Genomic DNA, 24845 nt, shown 5'->3' on the forward strand with positions numbered 1-24845 from the left:
CCCAGTACCACTATGCTGAACTAGGGCTTGAATTCAAGGCCTTTTACTTACTTGATAGGCATGTGCTCTACTAGTTGAGCCATATTCATCCATTTCTGTTTTTTTTTTTTTAGTATTTTTTCAAATATGGTCTTGTGTATTGCCCAGGCTGTTTAGATAGCAATCCTCCAATTTAAGCTTTCTGTGTAGTTGGGACAGGTGCTCACCTAGCTTTTATTGGCTAGGATGGATTCTTGCAACTTAAGCCAAGGCTGACCTTGAATCACCATCCTTCTGGTCTCTGCATCCTAAGTATCTGGGATTACAAGTTTGAGCCACTGCACCTTCCCTATGTGTTTTCTTTAGTTTTAGACTGTCATTGTTCTTCAGTTTTGCTTATATGATATAATTGTTTTTTAGCCTTTTATAAAAAAACTTGGATCAATTGATTTCACATTTCACCTACATTATACTAAGTATGTTACACCTTTGTGTATAAAGTTATGTCTCTAATTTGAAACAGCTGTTTTACAAGAAATGCGTTGGAATGCATGTGAGTCTGGATGAATGTGTTAGTGATAGGTCTGGCTTTAGATTTTTTACTTTTATTGAACTATAATGTTAGGAATTTTTTTTACTAGATAATTAATCCAGAAGTGGGGAGCAAGGATAGTCAGTCTTTAGCTAGGCATTACAAGGTGTGGCTTAAGAGAATCTGCCCACGGCCAAAGGGCCAAAAGTAAAAACTTTTTGAATAGAATTTGATTTCTTTATGTTGAACTGAAGATTTCTCCTCTGATAATGAGTGATTTTTTCTTTCTTTTACATTTTATAGGTATACAGCATAAATGCAATCTCTTTCATAAGACAGCTATTAAGTTTTCTTTCTGCATTTTTCTTTTCTGTATTATTTATATAATCTAATGCCTAAGACCCTTCCCTCCCTCTTTATTGTAAAAATGTTGAACAGTTTGTTTGCTTTAGTTAAATATTTGTCTAACCCCAACCCTGTAAGATAGTATTTTTTAAGTCAGTCATGCCCATTTTATTGAGACTCAGATGAAGTGCTCACAAGCAGTAAATCCTGAACCAGGATTATCTGAGACTATTAATACTATTCATGCCTGATATCTAGGCCTTTGATCTCTGCCTTCCCAGCTATTCTTTGTAAGCTACAATGTCTATTTAATGAAGCCCTTTTAAGTCCACTTCTTATATTTATATTATTGTGATGCTTACAAAATTAATAATTCACATATCAAAAGTATGTGCTACAGTTAAAGATAAAATCATTGCAGAGTTCAGCTTAAAGTAAACAAAAAACAGAACAGTTTTTTGAAGCTTTTATTTATGGTGACTTGCATAGCCTATCTCTTAAGTATTCTGCATCTCATAAGAATCCTTTGTGTTGCCTTTCTTTTCGTAATTATCTGCTTCATTTCCAGGTGAACGAAATTTACCACGATGAGTCCCTTGGCGTGCATATTAACGTGGCCCTGGTGCGCATGATAATGCTGGGCTATACAAAGGTAAGTAAAATGCCTTACAATTTATGAAGGTGAGGGTTAGCAATTAGAACACCAAATTGCTGAAGCTATAGCCATCCTATGTCACATGGTTGCTCCTCTCAAGAGGAGACATTGCTTCAATCGATCAGTGTATACCTCCACATGAGAATGTAATGGAGATGAAAAGAGATAGTTGTCCTGATTTTTGGAGTGGCTGCATGAATGAAAATGAATGGATGGCATGAAGAGAAAATAATTTTCTTAGTTTGTCATTATCAAGTGTATGGCTCATATGTTCATTCAAAATATTCATATTGAAAGCCAACTATGTGGCAGATACTGTCAAAGTGATAGAAATAGATCAAGGAAGAAGAGACTTCTTTTGCTAGCTTGGACAGTTGGATCAGAATACATATGGTAGACATTTCAGGTAATTGATTTCTGACTGCTTTTAAATGACAGTGGATATGTCCCTGTTCTTGGAAATAATAAAATGGAGGACACAGAAGAAGTAAACTGGCCATTTAAAATTACATGTCCTTCTCCCATAATGAATCCTCCTCTTTATGAAACATTCATGAATTTTTATATTAAGGATACAGCAAAATGCCCATGAATTTGCCTTTCATTATCTATTTAGCATCCACTTACCATTATCTAAAAATAGGTGTCAGTGATCTTTAGTTTCTCCCATCAACCTGATCTATTTTGTGTGGCTACCAAGGAACAAGCCAACAAATCTGGAGATGTTAACAATCTTCGGTTGGTTGATCAGCATATAACAAACCAGGCTAGTTTAATTTATTAAGAATGTAAACACTGGATAATAACATTTACTGAACTGTAACAAAATGCTTTGCTTCTCAGCCAACCAGGGCCTCATTTTTGTTTCCAAGTTCAACTTCTCATCCCATCAAAAATATTCTGCAAAGGATGGATATTTTGGTTATTGAAAGATAGCCCGTTTCCCCCTGAACTTTTAACTCCTAGCCATAATGCAATTATGGCAACATTCCAAGGAACTTAAACTTATTTATTGCAACTACAAGATAAGAGTCCATCTCTCTTCATTATCATGAGGTTAAAAAAAAACAAAACCTCACTTGGCTTTTTTTTTCTTTTTTTCAAGAAGTTCACTATTCCCTTAAAGATTTGACCAGTAGTACCAGCTAATAGAAGAATATTCTTCCCACATATTGATTAATTCTAGACCAAAAATATATGTAAAAATTCTTTTTAGTTGTACAAAGGGATTATTAGTACAAGTCAGATTATGAGTACAATACATCTTGGGTCTTTTAATTTTATGTCCTTGGAAAAGTCCTACGCCAAAATATCTTAACATTTTTGTTTTTAATGTCTAACAAAATTTAAAATCTGAGCAAAATCAGGAAATACTTTAGACTTTTTAAATTCTTCCCCCAAATGATTAATACTAAGTTGGCTCATTATAGTAAATCTCAACTTCAAATACTCCCATAAATTGTGTCTGTCCACATTCACATGTTGTATTGACCGTCATGATCCCTTCATTGGCTTTTAGAATTCCCAAAACAGAACAAGATGCCCCCAATACTGTTATTGAATTATTGTTTTAAATACTCTTAATCCAAAATTCAAGCTTCATAAAAAATTAATAAAGAAAGCGTTTTGGAAAATGCTATATGTATCTTTAACATATTCTTTCCTTGCAGTCCATCAACCTCATAGAAAGGGGAAACCCATCCAGAAGTTTGGAAAATGTATGTCGCTGGGCTTACCAGCAACAAAAACCAGATCCCAACCACTCTGAACACCATGATCATGCCATTTTCTTAACCAGGCAAGACTTTGGACCTGCTGGAATGCAAGGTATTTCCATCAATATGTAGAAGAAAATCCTAAAGGCAGGACATTTCTTAAAGCAATCTTAAACAGTCTGTTCAAAATGTTTAAATCTCTACCATTACTTTCTACCACAAACTGACCACACATATATTTTCCTTCCAGTGCTTTCAGTGACTTCTGTGGAATTCACAATGGCAAATGGCACCTAAATGCCATCGTAAATTATACCTGTCTTTAAAATAATAACTGTACATTTAGGGTACAGAGGGGATGCTATAAAATGCAATGCGATTTCCACTGTTTCAAATGAGAAAAGAGATGCCAGGAGAAATGACCACTGACAAGAAGCTCTCTTCCAAAGTCAGCTTCCATTTATCGAATAAATTCTGATGAGGACTTTGGAATAAGCAGGCTGACAATTTCCTTTTCAACACTGATGGAATTTCTGGCTCCTTTCATCGGCACCATGATATGAAGGGCCAGTTACTGAAACAGAAAAGGAACACTTGGCTAGAGGACAGATCAGAATAGTAACGGCTGGGGCAGTTCCTTTCCTTAGCAAAGGAGAAAAGGCAGACCTCATGAATCTTTAGAGACCGTTACCTGTGGCTTTCCCAAGAGAATGTGGCATCTTGCTAGCAGAGAAATAATACCACCCTTGTTTGCTGAAACATTTTTTCTCCCTAGGCTAAGGTCCAGTAGTAATTCTTAATGGATTTTCTCATAAAATGAAAATAAAGGTAATTGTTATTCTCTACAGGATATGCTCCAGTCACAGGCATGTGTCATCCAGTGAGAAGTTGTACCCTGAATCATGAGGATGGTTTTTCATCAGCTTTTGTAGTAGCCCATGAAACTGGCCATGTGTAAGTCACTGTTGACAGCTATACAGAAAAAAAAAAGCCTTTTGCTTTGCTTTTCCCAGTATTGTTCACACGTTGGGCAGAATGTATGCCAGCATGCAGTTCTTGTCCTTTGCCAAATGTGAGGCGCTGAAGACAGTGAAGGGGTCAGGCACTGAAACTCAATGAGTGACTGTGTTGCAGAGGCTCTCCTGTGCTTTTCATAGCTGTGGAATAAGAAAGACATCTCTGTTCAATTGCTCTTGAATTCAGTGTCTATGACTTCTCCAAGGAAGCCCTGTTGACTTAAAAGACATGTCTTTCCCAGTACTTATTATTCCAAAAAGAAACTTAAGCCAAAGAAAGGTAGTTCTTCTCCTTCTTAACCTTGAGGTCGCCTCTGTGTTCTAGGTTGGGAATGGAGCATGACGGACAAGGCAACAGGTGTGGTGATGAGACCGCCATGGGCAGCGTCATGGCTCCCTTGGTACAAGCTGCCTTTCATCGCTACCACTGGTCTCGGTGCAGTGGTCAGGAACTAAAGAGATACATCCAGTATGTACCCTGCTGTGTGTTATGAACACTTCTGTCTTAGAACTTCTTGGCAATGAAATTGACTCTTCACACTTGGTTCTTAACAGAATCCTCAGAGAATAAAAACTGTTGTTGTTGTTGTTGATAATAGATGCATTCCTCTAAGTCAGAGGTTTTAGCACCAGGATTCTATAATGTAACCGTAATAGTTAAGAAATAAGCCTCGAAGTTAAGTACATTTTTAATTATGAAGTGATTTCCCTTTAGAAAAATCCTTTATGAAGGATGCAACTTAAGGCAAAACTTGAGTGGTGGTGGGGGAACTTATGGTCATGTGACTCCTGCATGTTATACACCTGTTTCCGGTAGTGTAGGTGTTAGGTTCTGCCACGCTACACGATGTAGAAGTTCGGTTAGTAACACAAACAGGATTACAGTTCTACTCCATTCCTGAGTTGAGGTTGGCTTACCTTTATGGAATAAATAAGGATAAAGGATTCCCCCCTGCCTTGCCAATTAGAGCTAAAGCTGAAAATCTTAAAATGTATGGTTTTGTTAACTAGCCCTATGATCTTGTAAAACTCTAGGATATATAAGTTCTTTCACATTAGAAAATGATTTTAAAGATGAACATCGGGCTACATTTCATGTTTTCTTTCCTGCAGTTCCTATGATTGTCTCCTGGATGATCCTTTCGAACATGATTGGCCCAAACTCCCAGAACTTCCTGGAATAAATTATTCTATGGATGACCAATGTCGTTTTGACTTTGGTGTTGGTTACAAGATGTGTACTGCGGTATGTTCCCCAGCATCAGTGTACAGTTGGGCATCTTGAAATCTATTTGTGTAGTTCCTCTTAGTGAGCTTTGTACTTAACTGGTGGTATGTGTATAAGAATATCTACTAATTACTAGTGTTTGTTATGTTCTTAGATGCTGAATCTTAGATGTACTGCTTTACTAAATCCTGATTGGGGGAGCTAGTATACTTTTATAGAATAAAACCCCAAGATGTACAGAGAGAGCCATTTGCACAGTCACATACCAAGTAAATAGAGAACCTTAAACCAAGGCTTTTAGGCTCTAAATCTTTATAGTCTACGTTTCTAGTTTTTGTAACCTTCAGAGGTGACTCAAAAACCTTAAATATTGTGTTTTTCTGTGCTTTGGAGGCCCTATAGGGACCTTAGGCAAGGGTTCTGCTAGTAAAACACTGTACTTAATGCAAATGGCATAGCCTGGGTATCAAAATATGAATATCCACAGTCAGAATGGGTAGGTCAGGTCTTGTTGTTGAAACTTACTAAATGTATGACTTTGCGCACCTTGTTTAATCTCACAGGCTTAGTTTGCTCAGACATAAAATGTGGATAATGATAGCATTTATCTTCTAAGATTAGTGAAAGGATTAAATGTGATAATCTAATTGAAGTACTTAGCACAATGTAGGGACTGCTCAACGAATTCATTAAAGCCAATCTCCCATGTAAATTTCAACTAGAGATGTTTTCATTAAATTTCAAATAGAGGTGTTTTCATTAAATTTTCATGTTGACATTTAGTTATTACAAGGAAGAAAAGAAAGGGGAGGGAAAGGGAGAGAAGAAAGGAGGGGAAGAGAAGCTTTTTCTATGTTGGAACAAGCATTGTGTGATAGACAAAAGAGGGAGAAAGTATTTCTTGATGTTGAATAGAAATGGATGTGCTGTTTGCAATCCTTCGCAGCATTTAGTTTTTGTAGATGTACACAGTGAATGCCTAATTATCTGCATTAATGTTTTAGATCGGAGAGACGTAAAGTTGTAAGTCACTGCATGAAATAAACAATTTTTGCATAAGCCAAGAGAGATTAGAACAGATATATTCAGGTTTAAAAATGAGCACTAATATAAAATATCTATTAACAGAGGGAATCGTGTGAGTAAATTGTATAGGCAAAAGATAAATGGATAGTTTAAAATTTCTATCTAAGAGTCTAACCAGATCCCATTCTTTACATCCCTATGCTAATCTGACAAAGTACTTCACCTTGTTAAAATTATCTATCTAAGGAATTGTGAGGTGTTTACATTTAGGGAGAAAAAGAGCAGATATGTAAAGGTTGTACACAAGTGTATGTGTATGCTTGCTTGTATGTGTATGCTTTAGGAAAATCATAAATAAAACCTTGGAAAAATGATAAAACCAAGATTCTAATCTGGCTCTGTTACTATATCTTAATTGTAATAACAGGCTTAATTTGTAGCTTCTATTCTTCAGGCTTAGATTGGGATAAGTACTAAGTATATGGCAGGTGTATTATAAACTACATGAATGTTGTGAATAGAAAATTCTTTATAAACCGTATGAATAGATTGTTGTATTTTGCTATACCTTATACCTTAACTTACACTAAAGGTTTTCTTCTTTTAGTCAACTAATCATTATGAGCATGTTATTATTTATCTCTAGTTTATACCTACTGTGAAGGATATTAAACCATTGTAAAGTAATTTCATGTTTAAAATATTCATAACTATTAAGCCATTTAAAATTCTAATATTGCCTATTTTAACACCAGAAATAGAAACAAGATGAGGAATATACATTGCATTTGAGACTTTCAGAAAAGCACAACAGGAGTATTCTCTTCTTGAAATTCTTACGCAGTGCTTATTATTTTACATGGCACAACTTTGGCTATTAATTTGGAATGAATTTATCCAAGAAAAATGACATAGGGAAACTGTAGACACAGTATATTTGGTGCATGTTCTGCTCTCTAAAATTACCAAATGCTTGTTTCTCTCTTCCAGTTCCGAACCTTTGACCCATGTAAACAACTATGGTGCAGCCATCCTGACAATCCCTACTTTTGTAAGACTAAAAAGGGACCCCCACTAGATGGGACCGAATGTGCTGCTGGAAAAGTGAGTATCTCTATTTATACAATGACATGTGTACTATTCTTCTTTAAAAATCTAACCAATGGTGGACGTTCCCTTACTGTTATCTTTATGGTAATCACAGTGCCTGATGACTCCCCATGGAAAAATATAGTGACAGTTCAACTTTTCTGTGGCTATTATAACATATGACCACAGACCTGGTGGCTTAAAACACCAAGAATTTATTCTGTCATAATCTTGAAGGCCAGAAATCCAGAATCTGTTTTGTAGAAGTTAAAACAACATGTGGACCGGGCCATGCTCCTCCACAGGCTCTAGAAGAAAATGTACTTCCCTGTCTCCTCCAGCTCCTAGTGGCCTACCACATTCCTGATTTGTGTCTACACCACTCTGCCCTCTACCTCTGTGGTTAAATGGCTTAAAAAATTAAGTGTCAACTCCTCCTCTGCCTCTCTTCTAACAATACAAGGAATGGAATTTTGGATCCCCCTAGAGAATGCAGGTGAATCCAAAATTCCATTCCTTGTATTGTTGATTTAATGCTATTTGCAAAGACATTTTTGTTCTAAATAAAGCCACATTGGCAGGTGCAGGGCTTGGGAACTGCTGTCTTTAGGACCACCATTGAGCCCACTACAGCTAGGCTGGGAAGAGGCAGGTCAGCCGGGGAGATTTGATTTACTGGCTGGCATCCTGTTCCTTGTGAAAGATGCCCAGAAATAAAGTCATGTGAATTTATGCAGAAGATTTGGCCTCATTCCTTGGGGAAAGATGCCCAGAGGTTTTAAATCTCAAATTGTGTAGTCAGGAATGAATGCCTAGAAACTGGCTTAGGGCCAAGGTATGCTACTCGTAAGGGCAAAAATCCCAAAACAAAGGCATGTTAAGAACTCAAGTTGAAGAGCCTTGACTAGTTTACAAGTCAAATCGTTGACAAGACCAAAAGCTTGCAACAGGTATCAATATAGCTTTAGGTTTCAAAGGTGTATAAACTGTACTTATGATAAGAACTACACATGATAATAAAAACTGTCATTACAAGGACTTATTGTGCCAACTACATTATATATACACACACATACTCTTGCTTTGGAAAAGTTCAACATTAAATGTTTAAAGAAAAACAAGAGCAGGGACTGGGAAGGTGGCTCAGTGGTAGAGCGCTTGCCTTGCATGATGAGGCTGATGGTTTGATTCCTCAGCACCACATAAGAAAGAAGAAAAAAGCCGGAAGTGGTGCTGTGGCTCAAGTGGGAGAGCACTAGCCTTGAGCTGAAGAGCTGAGGGACAGTGCCCAGGCCCAGAGTTCAGGCCCCATGACCGGACCAAAAAAAAAACAAAAAACAAAACAAGAGCAATAGTTCATTTTTGTTTTATTAAAAAGGATATCTTGTAGTAAACACACACATGCACATGCACACGCACACGCACGCGCGCACACACACACACGCGCGCGCGCGTGCGTGCGCGCAAGCACACACATCAAGAGAGAGGGAGAGAAAGAGAGAAAAAGGTGTTTGAGTTCATGATGAATTCTGGTCACCCTAAATAAGATGCATCTTTGGGATCAGGACTCTAGTGGCCTCACTTAATTACTTGATCAGATGGCTCTTAAACTAGTAATGGACATTTCTACACCTTAACTTCATTGAAGAAGTGATCATTATCTGACCTAACCCTTAAAATCCTGGCAAATTAAAATTGTATAGAGTAATAAAAGTGCTTTGAAGGCTAGATATGGCTTTGGATATACTGTATTAGTTAGATCCTGAGTGGAGACAAATATTTTTCATGTCATCACTTTAATGTAGAGCAGATGACCCTCAAGCTAGAGATGATATAGGTCATGAGACATGATGGCTGCAGTAGTACTTACTGGGAAAAATGGTACTCAGAAAATTACAAAGCCCACCAATTCTTCCTGACTGAATAATGGTATTTTCTCATTTTAATTTTATACTTACAAATGCAACAAAAGTTACCCTTTTGATAGGGCATCTTAGTGTTTTAATAGCTTTAGGATCATTTTAAATGAGCTTTTCACGTGGAGAATGAAGTAAAGACACTCACTTCACCTAAATGGTTCTTGCCTGACAACTTCAGCTTTAGTGTGTGCATGCTTTTCATAATTATCATTTGTCTTTCTCCTAAGTGGTGCTATAAAGGTCACTGCATGTGGAAGAATGCTAATCAGCAAAAACAAGATGGCAACTGGGGGTCATGGACCAAATTTGGCTCTTGTTCCCGAACATGTGGAACTGGTGTTCGTTTCAGAACACGCCAGTGCAATAATCCCACGTGAGTATAAGCCTCATGCTTCTTGTTACCAGTGCATAGACCAGAAAATAATAATACTTTGTTACTAGTATTCTTTTTGATGAAGTGCATGTAAAATATAAAATACAGTATGCAAAACATAGCAATTTACGAAATAGTGTCTTGGGAATAAATATTCATTTATCTATCTGATGAAGAGTAGTCAACAACAAAGATGATTTGCTTAAATGAATAGGGGAGATTTGTGGGGGGGGGATTGTTGTTTGGGAATATGAAGGAGGCATCTCTATGTCCTTGGGGTCCAGGCACAGAGCTGTGAGATCCACCCCAAGGGCGTGGAATGGAAGCACTACTAACCATATAGAATCATTCATTCCCTGGCTAGGCATGATTATTACCAAGTAGACAGCCAGGGAACTCTTTGGGAGAACAAGCATTTGTTCATTTACTTAACCTAAATTCATTCAATCCTTTTTTATTTATTTCTCTTCAGATAGTAGAAAATAATTTTAAAATATAGGACATTCTTTCTTGTCTGTAGTTTAGTATCAAGTAGCTCTGTCTCCTGTTTGAGGAGCAGGATATCTCTCAAAGATTTTGTTTTATACAGACTATTAGAGGCCATGCACCTGTGGCGTTAGAAGTAACAACAACCAACCAAAACTATAGTAATAACTGAGATTCACAATACACCAGTATCTAAGTGTCCTTAACTATGTTGATCTCATATAATCCTTAAAACTTTGTTCTTTGGAAGACAGTGTTTTTATCTTCATTTTACCTAGAGGGAAACAGAAGAATGGAGCTATGATTAGAGTGGCTTTGAGTCCCCTCTGGAGGTTTTATATGTGGCAGAAAATACAGTTTTCTTGAATCCATGTATGTGCTTTTAAGTCTCTTTCTATACCTTTGCCATCTGTGTAAAACATTGTGGTTGGGAAGCAGACATTAGTTGAATGTTGGGGTCTTTCCCCACAGTAGAGAAAGCAGGGTACTTTGGAAATGCACTGGATTTGGGAAGTCTGAGTTCATTCATTCTGCTGGGACCTGGGAAGCCCTGGCTCTCTGCCCTCCAGCACTGTGTCTGCTCGCCTGAGCTGCCGAGCCAAAGCCACAGCTTTTTTCAATGTTGTCTTTTTCTTTAGGCCCATCAATGGTGGTCAGGATTGTGCTGGTGTTAATTTTGAGTACCAGCTTTGTAATACAGAAGAATGCCAGAAACACTTCGAGGACTTCAGGGCCCAGCAGTGCCAGCAGCGTAACTCCCACTTTGAATACCAGAATAGCAAACACCACTGGTTGCCTTACGAACATCCTGAATGTGAGTAGACACAGCTCTTTTTTGCTGGGTGGATGGTCACTTAGACCTTAAGCTTTGCCAACACCAATCCCTGGCATTCTTGATCCCTGACTTGGTAACAAAAAAAGAATGATGGCTTTTAGGAGCACGTCCTCCTAAGTTTTCCAAGAATCAGGCTAAATCCCAATCCTTTCTTTAGAAGGAAGATTGTGACAGACATACAGTCCCTGGAAGATAGCTTTATCATCACCTGGAGTAAAACCACCAGAGGAACATAACAAATGAGAGAATTTCTGAATCACATACAATCTTTCTACTATAAGAAATTAAAAAAAAGAAAAATAAGCTTTTTAACCATTGTGTCCTCAAGGACCAAGGATCAAGACAAAAAAAGACCATTCCTTTCATCATTTAATAACAAAAGGAATTTTATAGCCTAAAAGGTTTCTAAACTAGTGCTAAAATAGTCAGAGCAGGATGTCTGTAGCTCATGCCTGTAAATCCTAGCTCCTCAGGAGGCTGAGACCTTCAGGAACGCATTTCAAAGCCACCGTAAGAAGAAAAGTCCATGTGACTCAATTTTAAATGAGCCAGTTAAAAGCATGGCTAGAAGTGAGGTTCAAGTGGTAGGATTCTAGCATGAACAAGCAAATGGAGGGAGTATACCCCTTGAGTTCAAAACCTAATACTGGCAAAAAAAAATAGTTGGAATTTTTTAAAATATTTTATTTCTTGTCCTTCAATTCATGAACCAATAAGTTCAAATAGAAATCTTGTCTTATTTCTTATGAGTGAATAAAAATGTAGTTACATGATTGTCATGCTATAATATGCCACTTGGATTCAGTTTAGAGGTAGACACATATATGCCAAAGTTTTAGCATTTTCAGAATAAATTACTTTTTAATTTATTTTAGTACAGGTCATTATATCCATTATATTTAATCAATCACTTGCCCAGAGAATGCAATATGATTGGGTCAGACCAAAGAGAAAAACTCAGTGTTTGGTTTTTTTTAATCAAAGTTGGGTGTGTGTGTGTGTGTGTGTGTGTGTGTGTGTGTGTGTGTGTGTGTGTGTGTGTGTGTGTGTGTGTGTGTGTGTGTGTGTGTGTGTGTGTGTGTGTGTGTGTGTGTGTGTGTGTGTGTGTGTGTGTGTGTGTGTGTGTGTGTGTGTGTGTGTGTGTGTGTGTGTGTGTGTGTGTGTGTGTGTGTGTGTGTGTGTGTGTGTGTGTGTGTGTGTGTGTGTGTGTGTGTGTGTGTGTGTGTGTGTGTGTGTGTGTGTGTGTGTGTGTGTGTGTCCGTGCGTGCGTGCGTGCGTGCGTGCGTGCGTGCGTGTGCCAGTACTGGGACTTGAACTGGCCTGGGCACTGTCCCTTATCTTTTTCACTCAGGACAAGTGCTCTACCACTTACGCCATATTTCCATTTCTAGCTTTTTGGTAGATAAGTGGAGTTAAGAGTATTTTGGATTTTTCTGTCCAGGCTGGCTTTGCTCTTCAAAGCTCAGCCTCCTGAGTAGTTATAATCACAGTTGTGAGCCACTGGTATCTAGCTACAAAGATTTTTTTTGGGGGGGTGGGGTCCGGTCATGGGGCCTGAACTCTGGACCTGGGCGCTGTCCCTCAGCTCTTCAGCTCAACGCTAGCGCTCTACTACTTGAGCCACAGCGCCATTTCCGGCTTTTTTCTTTTTGCGTATGTGGTGCTGAGGAATCGAACCCAGGGCCTCATGCATGCAAGGCAAGCGCTCTACCACTGAGCCACCTTCCCAGCCCCAAAGATTTTTTTTAAGAGTTTTAAAATCTACTGCCTGGTATATTAGAACAGTCCCAGTTTGTAACAGATATCCCTGCTCCACTACTAATTGGCCTCTATGCACACTCCAAGAATTTAGATTAATCATGCACATGAAAACAAATTCATAGGCTGGCCTACTTACACGTTTCAGTTAGTCCTTGTTTTATTTATTTATCCAGAGTTCTGTTTGCTTTCAAGAATCCACATTGAAACTTTAATGCTTTCAAAAAATAAACTTCTGCTGTTCAAACATTCTGTTTTATTGAAGTAGTTAATTGAATCCTCTCTCTTTTGCAGCCAAGAAAAGATGCCATCTTTATTGTCAATCCAGAGAGACAGGAGATGTTGCGTATATGAAACAGCTGGTACATGATGGCACGCACTGCTCCTACAAGGACCCGTATAGTATCTGTGTGCGAGGAGAGTGTGTGGTAAGTCCAGACTGCGGCTTCCCACAGTAGCTGGCCAGTCTAGGCTTACTATCATTCACATGCATATTTTAAATATTTTTATGTCTGTGCTGGAGCTTGAATTCAAGGCTTCTTGCCCTTACTTGGCTTTTTCACTCAAGGCTGGCATTCTTCTACTTAAGCCACACCTCCACTTCCATGTTATTGCTCATTTAATGAAGATAAGACGTTCATGGACATTCCTGCCCAAGCTGGCTTTGAACTGTGATTCTTATATCTCAGCCTTCTGAGTGGCTAGGATTACAGGGGTGAGCCACTAGCACTGAGATTTATTTATTTATTTATTTTCGGTTGATAAGTCTCTGTGAAGTTATATTTTAATGATAGCCTATGGAGAGATCAGTAGATAAACTTGGGAGGAACTGGTTAAAAGTAAATGTTTATTCACTGGTAAAATAAACACAGATTCAAATACAGTTTTTCTTATATACTTTCGATCCAGCTAAATGCCTTTTCTAAGGAAAAAAATGCATTCGGTTTGGGAAAAACAACAGTTGGGAACAGTGCATTTGACTTTTTTACCAGTAGCCATCTAATAATTGAAGTAGATGATCTTTCAAAAAGAAAAAAGAATTGAATGCTAAATGTGCTTTGTCTTTTACTTTAAAGATAAAATATATGCCCTCTTCTTCTGTTTTCTTCCTCTCTTATCTTTCAATACTTTTAAGCATTAAGTTCCACATCCAAAGTTGTATAGAACTTTTTTCTTTGTTGCATTTAATCTCTTGGTTAAACAATGCAGTATATTTTCTCCTTCTATGTTCACAATTAACATGAAGTTAGCCTTACTAATGGAAACACTGTTCTTAATGTCTACTTTTCAGCAAAAATTTAAGTAGGCAGATGTCAGAAGATGCCTTAGTCATCATGTGCAGCTAAAATTGTTATATGTGTTGTTAATCTGTTTTGAAGACAGAATAGCATAGATTGGGTAATTCATTTTAAGGAAATGTATTTGGTCCATGGTTCAGGTGGCTAAGAAGGCCTAGGGCATGTGGCTCACATCTACTTAGTATCCAACAAGGGCCTTTGTGTTCCCTCATCCCATAGTAAAAAGTGGAAGGGGAAGAGGGCATGTGAACCACAGAAAACACAGGGAATCACTCTCAAAATGACCTCCTCACTTCCATAATAATGTAATTCAGGGAGACTGAGATCTAATGATTCAATCGTGTCTTATTAACTACCTTGTCACCTGGCACTGTTGTGTTGGGGTTTAAGTTTCTAACACATGCCTTTTGAGAGAGACATATGCATACCATAGTAGTTGAAGATTTGTTGTTTTCATTTTTAGCTTTCCAAGATAACCTCCTATTGTATATGTGCTGTCATGATTTTCTCTCCCCATTTTGTTGCTGAGTATATAAGTGCAATGGTGTGTAATATATCATTATCCTGCACTGATCTGAAGATGGCTCAGTACAGAAAACCATTAGTAGTTCCTTATTAATGTGAAATATTGACAGTAGCTGGCATTCAAATCCTCCCTATCCTGTGCTGTGTAGATCTTCCATTGTTCTTCCCCTGTGTGCAACACTCAGCTTCCATTGATGTAAATACCAGTTTAAATACTGATCTGTAAACCTACTTTCTATGAGCATACAATTTCCATGGCTATGTCTGAACCTTTCTGCATTTCTGAAATTGTCTTTCTTCTCTCTACAGTCCCTCAGGATCCTATGAAGTCACATATCCTATATAACACTTTGAAAGATTACTTACTCTAGTTATTATTCATCTTTATAAATATGAAAACAAGAAGAGTGCCATGCCGTTGTATTTTTTCCCTCAACATCAGCTACATCTTTGCTTATTATCTGATTAAGACAGTTTATGTTAGAGGAAATATTGTACAAGACTGGAGCAATTGTGCAATTACTTAGAATACAAATTATCTGATTTCACACTAGTTCGTCAAAAGATTGAGGTATGAGCAAACATGACTATAGTGAAACTAGGAACCAAGACTATACAAAGATAGTTCAATCATTCTCTGGGCAATTATTTTCTCTTTAGCGTATTAAAACTAGTCACATTTAATATCTTCTTTTCTCAGAAAGTGGGCTGTGATAAGGAAATTGGTTCAAACAAGATTGAAGATAAATGTGGGGTCTGTGGTGGAGATAATTCCCACTGTCGCACTGTGAAGGGGACATTTACCAGGATACCCAGGAAGCTTGGTAAGATGGGGTACTCATGAACTAATACACTGCTGTGATTTGTACTTTGAGCCATCTTTTAGAAGCACAGGATTTTTCTCCATGGATCTAGCCAAAAAACAAACAACAACAACAATACAAAAAAGGGACCTGGTGATTTATTTCTACTTAAATTTCTTTTTCAAACAATAAAACTTACAATTCATACTTCATAACATTCATGATGAAAAAAAATATCTACTAAATTTAGTTAAGGAGGGCTGGGAAGGTGGCTTAGTGGTAGAGTGCTTGCCTTGCATGCATGAGGCCCTGGGTTTGATTCCTCAGCACCACATAAGCAGAAAAAGCCAGAAGTGGTGCTGTGGCTCAAGTGATAGAATGCTAGCCTTGAGCTGAAGAGCTGAGGGACAGTGCCCAGACCCAGAATTCAGGCTCCTTGATGGACAAAAACAACAACAAAAAATTAGTTAAGGAATAAACACAATATCAATTACAAAAGTCAATGAAATCTGTTACATATTGTCTTCTAAAGATAGTGCATATTTAATTAATGTTACTTTTAATATCTGTGGTTCATTAATGGATCAGGAGTTTAAAAGGTATTAAATCTTTCTAACTTTATAATGCTATACTACTTCCATTTCTTTTTTACTTAAGTGAAGTTTTATCCTTTGTATAAATCTATGATTTTAAGATCTATCTATCACATAATTTTTAACAATTTATCTTAAACAAAATTGAGATATAACCAAAAAGAATGTGAACCTGGAGTTAGATGTGTTTTGAAAGTCAAAAAGGTAGAATGCTATCTCCTCATACAACAAACTATATAGAAGATGTTAGTTTCGTAACTCTCTTTGGAATCTTCATAAAAGACTGAGACATGGACATTTATTACTGCTGAAGATTTCTTGAGTTTGTGACAAATATATAATCACTCATTGAAGAATTAGGGACATGGTTCTGGAAATTCAGCATTAACATAAATTCAGTTAGTTCCTTTATTCTTTTTTGTAGTACTAAGATTTGAACTCAATGCCTTTTACTTGCTGGGTAGGTGCTCTACCACTCGAGCCACTCTGTAGACGCTTTTATGTCCATTATTTTTGAGAGATTGTTTTTCTTTATTCCCTGGATCAGCCTGAACTGTGCTCCTGGTGTTCGTGCATCTCTTGTCACTGGGATAATAGACATATGCCACTGAGCTTAGCCATTGATGGAGTCTCATGAACTTAAAGGCATAGGCTGACCTCAAACCATAATCCTCCAGTTACTACTTCCCAGTTAGTAGGAGTACAGGCTTGACTACCATTTCTAGAGAGTGCTCTTTTCAAGATTCTCTTCTCACATGTTAGCAAAGTGATACCGAATGATAGGGGGAAAATACATGAATTTAGTTTAAATACCTTGTAATGATGGTAATTTTTCATTTTATAGAAGAAAATACTAGTCTCATCCACATAGAATACTTCTCTTAGTCCTTTTTATACCTAACTCTGCTGTACATCTCTAACTCAAGTTGACACTTATATCAGCTTTGCTTGTTCATATATTTAGAATGACAGAAAGGTGACTATAACTCAGATGTGGTTCCCCTCAGGCATTTCCTTCTCTAGTATTGATGTCCCTTCTATTCCTTTATGATGAATCACCACGCTTTATTATTTGCACATTATTTAAGAGCAAATATTGCCAGTTCTGACTGATAACTTTATTTAAATACAGTGATATTGCAATATACCACTAATAATACAGAAATATAATTATATGTGTGTATGTATTTGTACATATATATTTATGGTTTTGATAGAATCAAATGCAGTGAAATATGAGCTGTGCAGTTACATGTTGTTCTTTACTTTGGAGTATAACATAATGTGTTTTATTTCCAGAGTAAATTAATATAAGGAAATTGCCCTGATCATTCTGTATTCTGTGTAAGATAAGGTAGTTATATTTTTTACACCACTCAAAAATTGATGCTAACTTTGCAAACTATGGCCAAAAGAACATGAGAGTCTTCATCTGTCATACAGACTCACTTTTCACTAACGTCATTGTAGTCATTCAAGAGACTAATTAAACTTTTCCAACAGGGAAACATTTAAGCAAGAGATGCCATAAAGAACTCAAGTTGCTGGAAAATGAAATCTGCAAGTATTCCACTTCCAATCGCCTCCATCATCTGCATTCATGCTTAGTCTTACTTTCATTGACTATTAACCATTTATTGGCACTATCTAACGATTATAAATGCATTTTGCCTTCATCTAAAGTTACAGAACATTTTATATCTTATCTAATACAATATATAGGGCTTATGGGAGAGTCAATGAAACAGCAAGACTTTGATAAACATGAAAACTACACTAATTAATGACCTTCTATTTAGGGAAGACAAGAGGCGCTTTCACTTTACCCAAAGGAGCTCGTAATATTTCTCTTGCTGAAACAAGAGAAGCTAAAAATGTACTGGGTAAGTTGTAGCAAAATGCAGAAAGATGGGCATCCATAAATGGCATCAAGCTGTTTCTCTGTATGTGGCATCTTAAGCATACTGCTTCTAGCCATTTCATAACATAGACAAATAGTACCACCATCTGTTGAACTTGACCTTATACTAAAGTGCAAAGCCCCAAATGACCACTGTACTTACTTAGGATACTCATAAATGTTGCAAAAAGCTGAGTAAACCTACCTACAAGTACATATTACAACCTAAGTAACAATAGTAGTAACAAGTTTGTCATAAGAATTACATCGGATTTTAAAACCCAAAGCAACTAATTATTTGTGCCTACTGATTTTATTCTTTCTAGCTTAGAAATTTGAGGTATGTGTGTATGCATGCAACTTGCAGAGTTTCAAACAAGTGTTTTGGACAAATCCATGGCATGGATTTAAAAATGAGCAAAATGCAAGTTTTGTGTCAGTTTTGGCTTTTAGTCTGAAAAGTTTTGAAAAAATGGAAGGTTAGCTATTTATAACTTTAAAACCATACGTAAGCAGATAAACTATCTTAGGTCATTCAACAAGTATGTACATTCACTAAAAATTAAAAGGGTAGTTGAGAAAACTGGGATCACATGAAGAGACTCAAGAATAGTATTTGCCTGAACTGTTGATAGTTTATAATGTGTCAACATGACATAAATGACTAATAAGTGGGTTACAAGAGTCACTTTTTTCCCCTCTTAAATAAAAAGGTGGTTTTCCTTTTTAAATTATCATTAAGTAGTTGTACAAAGCAGTTGCTATTTAACAAAGCAGCTTGTGAGAACAATATATCTTGATCGATATGACTCCTTTCACCAGCCAGGCTGCCCCAGAGGCTCTCAGTGCTTTGAACTTCACATTAGAAACAGCTTCTTTCAGTTTATGGATGCTCTCTTCTGCATGCAGAAGCAATAAGAATATAGTGCTCAACTAACCATGGTTGTTGCTTTTGTTTCCTTCTTTGCTTCCTCCATTGTTTACACATGCAAAGGCTACCTTAAGATGTTTGATATCCCCCATGGGGCTAGACATGTGTTAATCCAAGAAGAGGAGGCTTCTCCTCACATTCTTGGTAAGTTCCTATCTGCTGGCATCGCTTCAGATCATGCACTTAAACCCTGAACTGTCAAAGAAATTGCAAATAGAGCATATATGTTTGTATGTATATATGTCTATACATATATATATATATATATATATATATATATGCAAGAGTCACATATATAAATGCATTAGTTGAATATTTGGGTGAGTGAGTGTCCTTTCTCCAAAGTATTGTTTCTTTACAACAAGAAATACCTAAAAAATAAAACTTCAAGTATTGGTAGGAACTGGATCTGGGTCATAATTTACTTAAGGGGAAATGTAAGTTTATACTTGTTATGCATTTTTGCTCTGTATGAGAGGATGATAAAATATGTTAAATACTCAATGAAGAAGGAATAATGTCAGAAAAATTCATCTACATTGAAAATGGTTGGTTGGTGCCATACTACAATGTTCTCCCCTCTTTTTTTCCCCCTAGATTTCAAGTTAAGTGAAAACTGATGTTAAATTTTCTACATATTGACAGGTGTCATGGTTTTGACTGACACATTCAGATCTCTTTGCATGGTTGACTGTAATTTCCAAGAGCATTCTCTTCCTCTTTTATGAGAGGATTATATAAAAAAAACTCACTTTAAAGGGCTTATATTTAAAGCATAAAAATACTTTTTATACATTAAATAAAGCACTAAGATTTCTAAACCATAGGCACCATTTTCCAACTCCATGAAAATTTGTTGCATATTTGCCCTTTTTTCTTAGTATTTGGGTTTGCTCTCAGTGCCTTGAGTTCCTTGTGGTTTGCTAAGCAGGTGCCCTACCACTTGAACCATGACCCTAGTCTTCTGTATTTTTTACTGCTTTTTTAAAGATATACTTTCAGGTGAGGTCTTGCATATTTTTTGCCCAGGGCTGATCTAGGACCATGATCCCTCTATGTAGTGTCTCCCAAGGAGCTGAGTTGACAAGCTCATGCCATCAAATCCAGCTACTGGTTGAAATAAGAATCTCATTGTTTTATTTGGGCTGTGTTTGAATCACAATTCTCTGACCTCCATGTTCCAGATAGTTAGTCTGATATGCAAGAGCCACTGTGCCTAGCAGTGAATCACTTTTTCTTATGTGTTACTTTAAAGAAAATGAAGTTTTTATGGTGTCTCAAAGAATTGGTTGTTTTAAGAATTTAAGTTATATCCTTATGCAGTTAGCCGTAGTTCTCTACCCAGAACTTCTTATTTTTCATGATAACATTCAGATTCTCAATGAAAATAAACAGTTGAGAAATTTAAGAGGAATACATATATTTATAGGTTTAAATTACTTACATTTTCCACACTTTTGGTAGTGGTAGTAACTTAGAAAATTTTTGTTTTCTAAATTATCATGATACACTGACACCTCTAAAATTTTATTTTGACAATATACAGTCGATCTATAATCTGTTAAGTCTATCAGCCAAAACAGTGCTGCATTAAGCAGTTGTGATGTGGCTTTGGAGTTTTTATCAGAAAACTTATTAGCCAAAAAAAATCAGTTCCCCTACTTTGGGTGACTCAATATTTTGACCAACTTTATAGAGATATGCTATATAGAAGCTATTCTGTTATATGCTGGCCTAACAATATTGATTCTTGAGTATCTATTAGTATCTATGAAAAGTATCTATTATTTCCAAAATATCCTCAGCTTCTGGAAGAACTATATAGCATGAACTTCTTAGACCATCATCATCTCTTTGACAATGTTTTCAAATGGAAAAATTTGCAAACATTATATTTGCCTATTTAACTATCCTGCCATTGTTTTTACTCAATAGGAGTGCTCTGGGGGCAGTTTTTAATGCCTAATGAAGAAAATGGGAAGACTATTAGAACTAACCACCATTCATTTTGATAGCGTGATACTAATAAGTAGCCATTGATTTGTAGAAGGGGATAGACTAGCTCTGGGACTTTAAACATTGTTATATGATAAAATGCATGCCGGCTCCTTGTTTTCCTTCCTTTAGCTATTAAGAATCAGGCTACAGGTCACTACATTTTAAATGGCAAAGGGGAGGAGGCCAAGTCCCGGACATTTATAGATCTTGGTGTGGAATGGGATTACAGCATTGAGGACGACATTGAGACTCTTCACACTGATGGGCCCTTACATGATCCTGTCATGGTTCTGGTATGTGATGTGAGAGGATCTGATGTGCAGTTAGCTTACTTTTATGATTGTTGTACCTGAACACACTTTTACCTTGGGCATTGCATAGATACTTTTCCTCCTAATCTCTGTGAAATACTGCCATACATTTTAGTAATATATAACTTGAATATAAGTATTATCATTTTTTATTTAAGAAGTTGTCTTCCAAAGACAACAGAAAGGTAAGATTTTTATTTACCCACATTTCCAATGTTCATTCTTCCTTTCAAATCTGACTTTCAATTTATTAACATTTACTTTCAGTAGAAATAACTTCCTTTAGCATTTCTTTTGTTGAGGAACTACTATCGGACAATCCTTTCAATTATTGAAAATACTATTTTACCTTTGTGTTTGAAGGTATCTTTACTGGATTAGAATTGGGGTTTGAACTAAGAGCCTTATACCACTTGATCCATGCTCCCCCAACAGTTTTGCTTCTGATAAATTTTTAAAGAGAATCTTGTTCTTTGCCTGTGTTGAAATGTGATACTATTTATGCTTCCCACATTGTTTTAGTTACAAATGTGAATCACTAGTTAGCTTTTTATTGATTAAAGTGGGGTCTGAACTTTGCCTGAACTGACCTAAAACTGATCCAGTCTCCACACAGATGTAAGCCTGTGCCTGGTGGGGTTGCTATTCTTTCCCTTAATGTCTATGTACTTAAAGAAAGTCATTATCTTTAAGTGGTTGTACAAAGGGTTTTAATTCTACATGTCAGTTTATGAGTACATATGGGTACAACACATCCTGATCAGTGGTATCCCTTTTATCCTTCTCCTCCATGTCTCCCAACCCCACCCATCCTTTCAGTTTCTCTGGTGTTATTTCACATACGTACATTGAGTATTATGAATGAGATGGTCTCACCCTTCCTCTTCATTCATCTGTCCTCTTCCCTTTGTTCTCATTCCCAACCCCGACACCTCAAATGTCCATGTTCTGGGGATAGAATACTAGAGGATTTGGGGGGGGGAGTGTCTAATCAAAAAGAAAAGGTATGTCTATATAGTGACAGTAGCACACACAAACTTTATATAGGTGCATGTTTACAAGTATGGTTAGCACCTACAGACCCAGGGAACCCAGGAAGAAAAGGGAAGTTGAGCAAGAGGGCGTACCTGTTTAAGGGATGTACTAAGCACTATCAGGGATTCTGCCTCACGAGTTTCTGAGAGCAATATCCTTCCTTACACCCAGTCTTATTTACACTTAGCAGTTGCATTATGCCATTTCATACAAGTGTGAAGCACACAGGCTTTAAATGACTAAAAAAAAATCTTGTTTGGACTACATTGCAAAGAATCAGATGTGTAAAATTTTGTTGGTTTTTAGTGTCAGAGGAATTTTGAGTTAATAGTTATCAGCCTATTGTGAATTAAAAAAAAAAGAGCCAGGATGTATCTTAAATCCACGGCTAGGACATTTGTCTTCCAGATCTGCTTTTTATGGTCAAAGCTTCATATATTGCTGCGCTCCAAGCAGTGTGCCAATTTTCTCTGCCTATTTTGAGTACTTTAGTTTGAGGTTTGCTGGGAATCTTCACTATGTGTTCATGGTCAGTTTTTATTGTCCCCTATTTGGTTAATTTTCTATTATATCTTCAGGGTAGCTGCTCCAACTCCATCATTGCCTTTTCTACTCAGAGGTCTTAAATTTTAGCAAGGATTTATTTTAGTATAGCAGGATAAACAAGGGAGAAACATTTCCTGTTCTCTACACAGGAAATGGGAGTAAAAGACTCTATTCATGTCTTATTTTACATACATGTTGAACCAGTTAAAATTGTTCCACAAGTCTTAGGCTATACTTATTCTTTTATAATTTTCATAAAATGTTCAGATTGCATAATTTCTATTAAGGTCTCATTAAATTTACTGTTTTTGTTTATTTGATCTCTAATCTGTAATTTTTTCATACTTTTCTACTATGTCCATTTAGCTTTTGTTTGTTTTCCTATCTTTTTTTATTTCAGTAATTTCCATTTCTCTGCAGGTTCATTTACTTTTTTCCAGCTATTATTAAATTCTGTATCTCCATGCTGTCTGGCTCCCTTGACTGCTAATTTCTTTATGATTAGTAGCTATAATTCTCTGCTTATGCTTAAAACTTTTTTTTCCACTGGACATTATGAATGAAAAACTGGTTATTTGGTTTTGTTCATCATGTAAGTCTTTGAAGACCTAGTTTCATTCTTCATTCAGACTGGTCTACCAATTTTGTTCTTACTCCTTTGGAAAGTTCTTAGCTGAGTAGCTCAAGTGTGAACGAGGTTCCTCTGCTGGATAAGAAATTTGACTTCTGCCCTGCCTACTGTCTGGTAACACTGTCCCATTCCTAACCAGTAGTGGCCACTCATGATAGAGCATAAGGTAACTTGGCCTGAGTATGAACAGACCAGCACTCAGATAAGGAACCTGGGGATCTTCTAGGCTCCTCCTACAGTCTGTTTCCTCTTAATCTCTAAACCCTAATCTCCATCCACTGTGGGGGCTGGCTGCACTTGTCTCTTGCTCCCCTGCCTGGGGCCTATTTCTCTTCTCAGTCACACAGATCACTGATATGCTCTCTTCAATTCCATCAGACAGTCTTTATGTTCTTTCTAACTTCATAGTTCTTTTTATCTATCAACATGACACCTCCAATAATCTACTTGACTTGAAATGTGTTCTTAGATTCTCAGTTAAAATTTGTTATTAACCTAAAACCAAATTTCCCCAACCTTGTCTTTTCTCTTCTAAAAAATAATTTCCCTTTTTCAGTGTCTTCAAGTATTTGTAAAATTTTCTTTTGTAAAATTTTTGACAGTTACTATTCTTTCTATAAGTTTGGTGAGTTCCTCTGTGAAACATGATTTGCAAATATTTTCTTCTAGTCCACAACTGGACTTCAGTTGAGGGAAAAATTTAGTTGGGGATCAAATCTAGCCAAGCACTCTGTCACTGAGCTATATCCCCAGCCTTTTTCTTTTCTCCTTCTGAAGTTTTCCTTTCTATTTATAGTTAATTATACAAATGTATCTGACTGTTTCTGGACTCTCAGACAAAAATTGTTTAGGTTTGGCCCACTGGTTATAATGTAACCACAGGAAGACACAGGAGGGAGATTTTGTAGCTAGGAGAGGTAGAGTTGCAGGTCAGAAGGGTCTTTCTTTTCCTCTTAAAGAACTGGAACTTGAGGTTGGGAGCCACAGAGTATGGTGGCCAGGTTGTCATGGTTGAAAAAGTTAGATGTCTGTCTAGTCAGAATGAGTTGATATTTGACTCTCAATCCTGTTTTAAACACAGGTTAAGGAAATACAACACTACTAGATTCTTCACCCAATGGGCTCTCAAACAAAAGCTATGTCTAAAACATTAAAATTGCATGGATTGCACATATTACCCCTTGGTATAATTCATTCACCCTAAGCCATATAGAAAGGCAAACAACAGAAAACATTTGTGATTAATGCCTTTAGTATGTAGAACTTTTTAGAAATCAAAATGTGTACCAATTAAAGAGGCTGACAATTATGCAGTGCA

At 36.8% G+C, this 24845-nt stretch overlaps 1 protein-coding gene across 2 annotated transcripts in view; it reads left to right on the forward strand.

The window, feature by feature from the left end:
• Adamts3 (ADAM metallopeptidase with thrombospondin type 1 motif 3) overlaps window positions 1-24845 on the forward strand; it is a 204270-nt gene that overhangs the window by 166930 nt on the left and 12495 nt on the right. The window contains exons 6-17 of one of the 2 annotated variants that reach the window (XM_070012305.1): window positions 1425-1508; window positions 3182-3338; window positions 4075-4180; window positions 4568-4711; window positions 5356-5488; window positions 7487-7600; window positions 9732-9877; window positions 11002-11177; window positions 13251-13384; window positions 15480-15603; window positions 19070-19150; window positions 21134-21297. In XM_070012305.1, coding sequence (XP_069868406.1) covers window positions 1425-1508; window positions 3182-3338; window positions 4075-4180; window positions 4568-4711; window positions 5356-5488; window positions 7487-7600; window positions 9732-9877; window positions 11002-11177; window positions 13251-13384; window positions 15480-15603; window positions 19070-19150; window positions 21134-21297 — 1563 coding nt within the window. Of the gene's footprint in view, window positions 1-1424; window positions 1509-3181; window positions 3339-4074; window positions 4181-4567; window positions 4712-5355; window positions 5489-7486; window positions 7601-9731; window positions 9878-11001; window positions 11178-13250; window positions 13385-15479; window positions 15604-17974; window positions 18059-19069; window positions 19151-21133; window positions 21298-24845 lie in introns of both variants that reach the window. The other variant, XM_070012306.1, reaches the window with a different exon arrangement.

Source organism: Dipodomys merriami, unplaced genomic scaffold (genome assembly GCF_024711535.1).
Source record: "Dipodomys merriami isolate MVZ:Mamm:240054 unplaced genomic scaffold, mDipMer1.0.p SCAF_9, whole genome shotgun sequence".
Classification (NCBI taxonomy): Eukaryota; Metazoa; Chordata; class Mammalia; order Rodentia; family Heteromyidae; genus Dipodomys; species Dipodomys merriami.